A 9,036-nucleotide genomic window follows, 5' to 3' on the forward strand; every position below is an offset into this window, starting at 1 on the left:
AGGTGGGCGGAGATAAATCTGTATCAGAGCCATATTTTATCTTCTTTTACAGCCGTTGCTTGTAAATGGTCACAACACGGTTTGATTATTAAGCTATGAATTATATTTATTTTACGTACTTGTGTGTAATATTTATAAAACACGTATTTGCTCCGCTCTTTGTCTGAGCCCCGCCTTTCTTGTTCATGCTCATGTGGTAAATATAAGGCCTCCCGACGCGGGTTCAACCCTCTGTTTCCGTTTAGATTGTCTGGAAAGTTCTCTGCCCTTCTTTAAGCGGTTGTCAGATGCCAGACTGCAAGACAACGTGGATTGGAAGCGAGCTCGGTGTCAGACCCCGCATTCGTCTCCGAAACAACTCTGACTGGTGCCCAGTGATTGCAGAATCTCAGCGCAGCTAAGTGGCTGTGGCGTGCACTGTATTTACCACCTCCTTCTCAAGAAAGTTAAGCTAACGGGAGAGATTTAATCCGCTCCTCTGAGCTAGCTAGTGTTCGCGATAGTCGGGTTGTTGCCTGCTGCACTTGGCGTGGTCTGAGAAGTAGTTAGCTTTAGCCACCACTGCTATTAGCCAGTGACAGTTGGGGATTGTGGAGCAAGTGTGAGTGGGGAGGTTGCAATCTGCTTCATGAAGATGACTGCAGAGGAACAAACAAGTGAAGGACAGCACGCCATCCCAATGGAGGGAGAGGACATCACACCAAAGAAAGACGGGGGTGTTTTGAAGGTGAATGACAGTGTTTTGATTGTCTAAAAGCGGCTAGTTGTGTGCAGCCGACTGCTTGTTTACGCATTCATGCTAAGCTAACAGTAGCTGTTGATAGCTAGGCTGTCGCGTGCACTGTCATGTTAAACGGCTAATGCAGGCTAACTGCAATATTAATAACGCAGTAACACTCCCTTTGTCTTGTTTCAATTAATTATTTATTGTCCATATATTATTATTATTATTATTATTATTATTTATGCGCATATAATTGGCTGGGTTTCTAGAAGGTTCTGGAGCCCTGTGGAAACAACTGTTGTGGGTTTTTAACGGACATTTAACGCATATAGCTTTTGAAGGAGACGTTACAGCTCACGTTCATTCACAATGAATAATTTGGCAGCTCGACCTTTTATGCTGCAAAGCGCCATACTTACAGGGTGGGTGCACACAGGGCACAGACATGTGGAGCTGGCTTTTTTTTTTTTCATGTACACCCTCTTGCTAGTTCATTAGTGAAAACAAATAAGTCCTGAAGTAAATCTTAGCTTCATGGCTGCTAAATAAAGTTCATGCTGAATCAGCGTGAGAAAACGTGGTCCTTCAAATGTATCATCATTTTGGAGGTGGTTCTGTTAAACAGTATTGAATTACACACAAAGGTATTTCTGTTGCTTAGCCCAGCCCACTGACTAAAAATGGGCTTGCCATAAAAATGGCATGTGTTAGTACAATACAATAATTACTACAAACCACAGCCCTCCAAAAATGAGCTGAGTCAACGGCTGTCTTTTATTTCTAACAGTTGCTGAATACCATAACCTTCATGAAGCTAAGATTTACTGTTATATTAAAATGCGCCCACTTCCACCAGCGTACCCTATGAACTGGCGAAGTGAGTGCATGTTGAACAGATTACTTTTTGAAAACAAGGGCACCTGAACTTGTAGACAATTCAGCATTCATCCAAATAGAAGAGAACTGTTCTTTTGTAAATGATTCCCCTGCTTATTATTTTTTTTTATGCTCATGTCTTGTTTTTTTTTTTCAGCTGATAAAAAGGGAAGGCACGGGCACAGAGCAGCCTATGACTGGTGACAAAGTGTTTGTCCACTATGTGGGTACACTTCTAGATGGGACTCACTTTGACTCGAGCAGAGACAGAGGAGAGAAGTTTTCCTTTGAGCTGGGCAAAGGTTGGTTTCGTATCTAACGCACGCACACACACACACACACACACACAGACACAGATATTTTTCTACCACAGCTCTACAGCCTGAGTGATTAATCAGTTTTTGTTGTTGTCTTTAGGGCAAGTAATAAAAGCATGGGACATCGGTGTGGCCACAATGAAAGAGGGCGAGCTGTGCCAGCTTATCTGTAAGCCAGAGTATGCTTATGGTTCTGCAGGAAGCCCACCAAAGATACCCCCCAACGCCACATTAGTTTTTGAGGTAAACATCAGTGATATCAATTTATTTCTGTGGTTGAAACACAGCATGTTTATTTTCCTTGCTGGAAGTAAACAGATTAAGGTAGATGTAGACGTTAGTAGCACACACCAACATACCGAGTCTGCACCGACTTGCAACCAGATGTGAAGCACTGCTGTGCATGGAGTATATTTTTATTATTGATTCGCATGTCTCCACACCTGTAGGTGGAATTGTTTGAATTTCGAGGCGAAGACATAACTGAGGACGAGGATGGAGGAATCATCCGACGCATTATCACTAAAGGGCAGGGATATTCCAAGCCTAATGAAGGATCCGCTGTTGAAGGTAAGACATCCAGGCTCTGCTACTTAAGTAATGATAATGAATAAAGCAAGATCAGCATCCACAGAAGTCCATGTGAAAGTAATAGATAGATAGATAGATAGATAGATAGATAGATAGACGACTTTATTGATCCCTTTGGGAGGTTCCCACAGGGAAATTGACATCTCCATCGCATACAGCACTGTCAGACATACATGTAGGAGACAGTATAAAAAGCCCAAATACCAAACACCCAGTAAAGAATAATAGTAATAGTAATAAAAATAAATATTGTGACTGTACATACATGGTTGTTGCATAAATAGAGAAATACCAGGTACATTGTTATTGCACTTTTCTATTGCAGGTTAATTAAAAAGTCATTCAGTCCCTTTCTTTATTGTCCTCCTCCCCCCAAGTGAGTGGTGGTTGAACAGTTTGATGGCATGGGGGACAAAGGAGTTCCTCAGTCTATTTGTCCTGCACCTTGGGAGGAGCAGCCTCTCGCTGAAGGTGCTTCTCTGGCTACTAATGATCGTGGTAGTTGGTATACCAACTAATAATGGTAGTTAGTCTGCTTTCGTTAGGGAACATGTAGCATTAAGTATGTGAGTATTTATTTGCGAAAAGGATTTTGTTGTAAACAACCTGATTATTATTATAATACTAAAAATTAACTCAAGTAAATGGATATGATTAAAGATTAAGGTGATAAGCTTTGTTTCATCCTATGAATACCTATGAAGGGATGTAGATTTAGGGCCAAACTTTAAACATTTACTGCTTATAAATATGAAAGAAAACCACCCAAAGCCTGTTTTTTTTTTTTTGACTGCCAAAGAGTTAAAAGGTAGCTTTAGACAAAGTAAGGATTTGGAAGTCTGTTTTTCTTGAGTCTAATGATTTGAGAGTGCCTGCATACAAATCAATACGTGCCGTGTCAAATAATGTAGCCTCATGCATTTCATGTCATGCAACACATGGCACTGAGGTAAAGGTATACCTGCTCTAAAAAATTGATGCGTGGAGACTGATACAAAATGTGAAAAGAAGTGGATTATGTGAGGAATTTAACGTTTTGCTTGTGTCTTCCATGCCATGAAATCCTGCACCTACAGGAGTCCTTTGTATCTGAGTGTATTTTTAAATGGGTTCAGGGGATTAGTTTGACTTGAACACAACTGTCCATGTCATAAAAATGCTGTTTCAACTTCTCCTGTAGCGGCGGGGGAAAAAAAAGATGATGAATTCTCTTCCAGTGCACAGAACGGGAAAGTGCTTGTGAGCTTGTTTGTGTGTACATATACAAACCTTCAATTGTACTTTGCAAAACTAGTGTTTCTTAAGCTTGATCTATGGTTGAATGTCACATACGCCATGCCTTCGGTTTAGCCTGAAGTGCACCTCCTCAGAAATATAACTGCAACTCTTTTTTCAGCCTACTACACACATCCATTCAGACATCTCCTCTCTTTTCTGTGTTGCATTGATTCAGTTCCAATCACCACTGTGTGTACACAGGAAGTCAACACAGCTAACGAGCTGCTGACGTATTTAAAAATTCATGCCAACATACTGATGCACATTTATAAACGCTTACACCCACATGGGCTCTCCAGGGATCGACTGGAGGAGTATAAACCCAGCTTTATTTTGACTTGACTTGACTTAAATGGACTAGTTATTTGTTTTAGTTTTTTGATCATTGATCATTGTTTAAAGAGAATACAAATCATATCAATCATCTTCAGTACATCAGCAGGTCTGTGGTTAAATCAGGAGTTTGTGGTGCAAACTAACCCACTAAATCTTCCAACCCCTTTCAGTAACCGTGGAGGGTACCTGTGATGGACGCGTATTTGATGAGAGAGAGCTGAAGTTTGAGATCGGAGATGGAGAGAGTCTCGGCTTGCCAGCCGGAGTGGAGAAAGCTATCATGGCTATGGAGCAGGAAGAGGAGGCACTCTTCATTATGAAGCCTAAGTATGATAACATTTATCAAGGCGGCCTATCTTCATCCTATTTAATCAGGATGAAGTCCTGTCAAATTTAGGGTTATTTCAAAACGTTGGACTCGCCATCTCTCAAGCAACTGTTCAGATTATTTCCAGATTTTATTGAAGCTGTAGCAGTATATGTAAATAAGCATTGATATCCATCAAGGCTTAAAGTATATTCAGTTTAACTGGGTAAGAAAACAGTCAGGGCAGTCACTTACAAGAGTCTGAAGTTTTCACATAATAGAAACTAAAATAGCTACACTGCATAGAATAAGCTCTACATCACACTCCAGTAGTATTTGAAGTGACAGTGCAACATGTACTTTGTACATGAATGATTAATGTGTCTTTGTTTTGCAGATATGGATTTGGAAATGCAGGAAATTCAAAGTATAACATTCCCGCTGGAGCGACATTGCAATACAAGATCAAGCTGACAGCCTTTGAGAAAGTAAGCTAATCCTTGTGCTGCGTGACAAACACACCCTCACTTTAAGGTGTCTGATTATATGCTGTTGTTTTCCCTTCAAAGGACTGATTTGTGCGTCTTTCTTTCCTTTTCTTCCTTTAGGCTAAGGAATCGTGGGAAATGAATACGCTAGAAAAGCTGGAGCAGAGCAGCATTGTCAAAGAGAAGGGAACACAGTATTTTAAGGTAACTTGAGTTTTAAGACATATGGACACATCGTCACATTGTCTGATTTTTATTTACTAAAATATATATTTTTTTAATGCATCTCAGGAGGGAAAATACAAGCAGGCATCCGTGCAGTACAAACGGATTGTGTCATGGCTAGAACACGAGTCTGGTTTGTCAGAGGAGGATGAGAAGAAAGCAAAAGCATTGCAGCTGGCTGCACACCTGAACTTGGCCATGTGCTTCCTTAAAATACAGGAGCCGAAACATGCCCTAGATAACTGCGACAAGGTATTTAATATATTAAATGTTGAGTGCTCATTGTTGATGTGTCTAAATCCCGAAGACATCTCATTATACTCTGTCTGTGTTTCAAGGCTCTAGAGTTCGATTCATCCAATGAGAAGGCTTTGTTCCGAAGGGGAGAGGCGTTATTTGCTATGAAGGAGTTTGACAAAGCGAAAGATGATTTTCAGCGAGTTGTTCAGCTATATCCTGCTAACAAGGCTGCCAAGAGCCAGGTACAAAACCGTGTGTCTGGAACAATAATTTCTGCATTTCTGAATCAATTAGTTTGAACAAATTGCTTTATTCTTATCATCACCCAAGATTAACGGGAATATATCAGAATAATTTACTGTAATAGGTTATATTTGTGATTATCCTCATATCAAATTGTAATCGTCATAAATGAGTGATGCAGATATCTGGTAAAAGTACCGTAAACATCAAAGAACAATCATTTAATTCTGTTGTTTCTTGTTTGAAAATATGGCACATCTTCATTTTCTCCTGCCAGGTGGGTCTTTGTCAGAAACGTATTAAGGAGCAGCACGAGAAGGACAAACGCATCTATGCCAACATGTTCCAGAAGTTTGCAGACAGGGATTCAAAGGTGAAGCATTGTCTTTTCTACAATAGCCACAAGAGGGAGAGATAAGCATGTTTCTGGATGGACAGAAGCGACTGAGTGAAAAGGTGCTGACTTGTTTTGTTTCTCCTCGCCAACAGAAAGAAACGGAGAAGAAGAGCGAGGAGAACGGCCATGACAAAATGGAGGTTGAAGACGAAGAGAAGGAAGTTGCGAGTGAAGCAAAAGCGTAGATGAAGAAGCGACTGCGAGAGCGGTTCAGCTGTACTTCAGACTTTTGTAACTCTGGCCATTTGTGTTTAAGGTGTGATTGTGTCTATATGAAATGTGTCAGAATGACTGTGTCAATGAGAGCACTGACCTCGGGCGTGTCTTCTTCGCTGGCTTTTTCTTTTTGTTTTTTTTTGTTTTTTTGTTTTTGGTGTCCAGGCTTTTTGCTGTGGCAGCTAGCTGAGTGGGCGGGGCTTCCCCAGCCGATGGCACTATGGGTTGCGGATTTAATAATAAGTGAATTGTGTGTCACAGCCCTACCCCCTGAACTCTCTCTCTGTCTACCCCACAGCTTTGAACTGTGCATGTGTTTTCACAGCGATATGGGTAGAGAAAAAAAATAAAAATGCATCCAAAGTGTTAAGTGCAGAATTTCAAAACCCTCACCCGTCAAGGGCTAGACCATTCACCTTGCACTACCTTCTATCCTATAACCCTTGCTGTCCATCCAAGCCTCCTCATGGGCCTACTGATCAATGGAGTTGGAGTTGCGACGGCTATGTGCATAGATCTGATGTGTTTAGTGCCTGTGTCCCAAAGTATGTATGTAGCAGCACTGTGGATAGGTGGAGTAATAACACATTAGCCTGGAATAGCTATCTGACTTTGAGCTTCTCTCTCAACTGAAATGTGGAGCTCATTTATAACCCCTAGGGTACAGGACTGTTCACCTTTGCTTTGGAAATATTGAGTTTGTACTTTTTTTTTTTTTCTTTTTTTTTTTATAGTGTTGTGCTTGTGATTTCTGTATTGTTCTCAAGATGATGACTACAACTGATTACTTAACTGGAATATGTACATTTTAAAGCAGCTACAGTAGAAACGGATATTGATTAGCTTCTCCTGGACACACTCTAGTAATAAACAGCTAAGTCTTAATTTACTGTAAGAAGTAAATGTATGAACATGTGCATATATATATATATATATATATGGCCGCTCAGATTCAGGTTGTTAAGACCATATGGTTAGTGCCAGCAGAGAGGGCCAGAAATGCACCTAGAGGCCTAGTTTAAAACAGGGCAGCAGGTTGCGTGTTTTATCTTTGTTGGGGAAAGTCACTGCTTGGTTTGTCCTGAATGTCGGAAGGATATAATAAAAGGTAGCTACAAACTGATTGTGTGTGTGTGTGTGTGTGATATGCTTGAGCTGCCTTTTTCTTATCCCTCCCTGCCTTATCTTTTTAAATGTGGTAGGTAAAAGAATGTGTGTCCACTTGTCAGGATGAACTAACTCAGCTAAACCTTTACGCCATGATGTGAAACCTGTTCATACTTTTATTAAATTACACTTTTCCGTGTGTCACTTTAGACTTTTAACAGAATCGGCAGCACCAAGTTTGATAATGGAGTAAGTTTATTTAAAGTAAGCGTGCCAATGTGAAGATTGGCATAGGAGTCTTACACATTAAATAACTTTTAAGCTGCTGGTCAGACAAAATAACAAATTAAAAAGTTAGTTTAACTGTGAAATAGTCAGATGGAGCAAGAAAACTGAGACCGTCTAGTACCCGAAACCACCTTTGTGATAGTTCTTTTATATAAGACCACATTTTGCCATGATTGTGTACACACAGTGGCTCATAATGAGAAAATAATAATTAGAAGCAGCTTGACCAGGTTGATTTTGCAACTTGCAGAGTAACACTAAAACCACTGTCCAGAAATAATTTGATTAAATTGCCGCATTACCGAGATTATATATGCTGTAGGGTCACAGTCTTCTCTTCCCAGATCTTTTCATGATCTGATCTTATCTTGCAGCTCTTTCTCAGGGACATCAGTGTCGGCTTACAGGTGTGGTGCGGCTTGCTCTCCGTGGATTGAGGCTGAAGCGGGGGAACTATTAATTATTTGTTTGCAGTCATTTTCTTAATGCGTTCTAGATGTTAACTTTGTTTTCAAAGCGCTTCCTTCGGTCTGTGTTTTGGTTTTTCTCTGTTGTGGAGCATAGTTTAATGATTTCAGCCAGGCGTAACAGCACTCACCAGGTAGAGTCTGATTTCTCCCTCCTTTTCTTGTTTCGCGCTGGAGCCGCGACCTCTTTGTTCTGTATTTGCCGGCTAGACAAATGAACCACACAATAGCCCAGTGGCTGAGAGGACATATGATCCATAAAAGGTGCACCAACAATGGCATCTGTGATCCACACAATAAAGGCCTCTTTTGGGGGGTTAAGCCAACACACCACCTTATTATTCAGTAATACAAAGAATTATTTAATCTTATTTAGTTTAAACCAACTGTTGCTTAATGTTCCTTCATAAAATAATGATAAAATGCAGCATAGGTTAGGGTGTTAGTTAGAGCAGAATAACCAGACTCAGACTTGTAGCCTCTGGTGAAGCATTCTTACTTGACATGCTGTACATTAGTCTGAGTTAAAGTCACATGCATGTCAGTTGTGCAACACACAGGGCTTTGTTTATTGTCACTGTCTTTATTGTTGCCAAATTAAAAAAAAAAAAAAAAAGGAAAAGGAAGCAGCCGCCAAGTTGACAGAGTGCTAAAAATATCTGGGGGGAGCGGGAAAAAAAATGCTAAAGGAAGTAGTAACAAACGTACCTGTTGCAGGTAATTCCCAAGGTAAAGGGTGAGGCACCTACACTCCTCCCTCTGACCGGAGAGCGAGTGGTGTCGAGCTGTCTACGAACTAAAGAGTACTTCCGGTAGTAGATTTCAAAATAAAACACGCGCACAATTTAATAAAATGAAACGGACAGTCTGGTGTTTGATTGTTAATATACTCACGGCTGTACGGGTATGCGCCACGGCTGATATAGTTTTGTATTT

The 9,036-nt window shown here is 40.6% G+C and overlaps 1 protein-coding gene across 1 annotated transcript; it reads left to right on the forward strand.

Annotated features, from left to right (window-relative positions):
- The first annotated feature begins 90 nt into the window (after window positions 1-90).
- Window positions 91-7,584, forward strand: fkbp4 (FKBP prolyl isomerase 4). The gene is made up of 11 exons (XM_084554912.1): window positions 91-727; window positions 1,758-1,902; window positions 2,018-2,160; window positions 2,367-2,487; window positions 4,293-4,449; window positions 4,827-4,917; window positions 5,038-5,121; window positions 5,209-5,394; window positions 5,481-5,624; window positions 5,903-5,998; window positions 6,115-7,584. Exons 1-11 carry the CDS (start codon window positions 629-631, stop codon window positions 6,205-6,207), a joined length of 1,359 nt encoding a protein of 452 aa, XP_084411038.1. The 5' UTR covers window positions 91-628; the 3' UTR covers window positions 6,208-7,584.
- The last annotated feature ends 1,452 nt before the right edge of the window (window positions 7,585-9,036 follow it).

Source organism: Chelon labrosus (genome assembly GCF_963514085.1).
Source record: "Chelon labrosus genome assembly, chromosome: 11".
Taxonomy (NCBI): domain Eukaryota; kingdom Metazoa; phylum Chordata; class Actinopteri; order Mugiliformes; family Mugilidae; genus Chelon; species Chelon labrosus.

Excerpts from the sequence above, each read along its gene's own strand:
- fkbp4 (XM_084554912.1), top strand. The coding sequence starts at position 629 with ATGAAGATGACTGCAGAGGAACAAACAAGTGAAGGACAGCACGCCATC. Across the intron at positions 728-1,757 it reads AAGACGGGGGTGTTTTGAAG|CTGATAAAAAGGGAAGGCAC; the intron begins GTGAATGACAGT and ends TTTTTTTTTCAG. Across the intron at positions 2,488-4,292 it reads TGAAGGATCCGCTGTTGAAG|TAACCGTGGAGGGTACCTGT; the intron begins GTAAGACATCCA and ends AACCCCTTTCAG.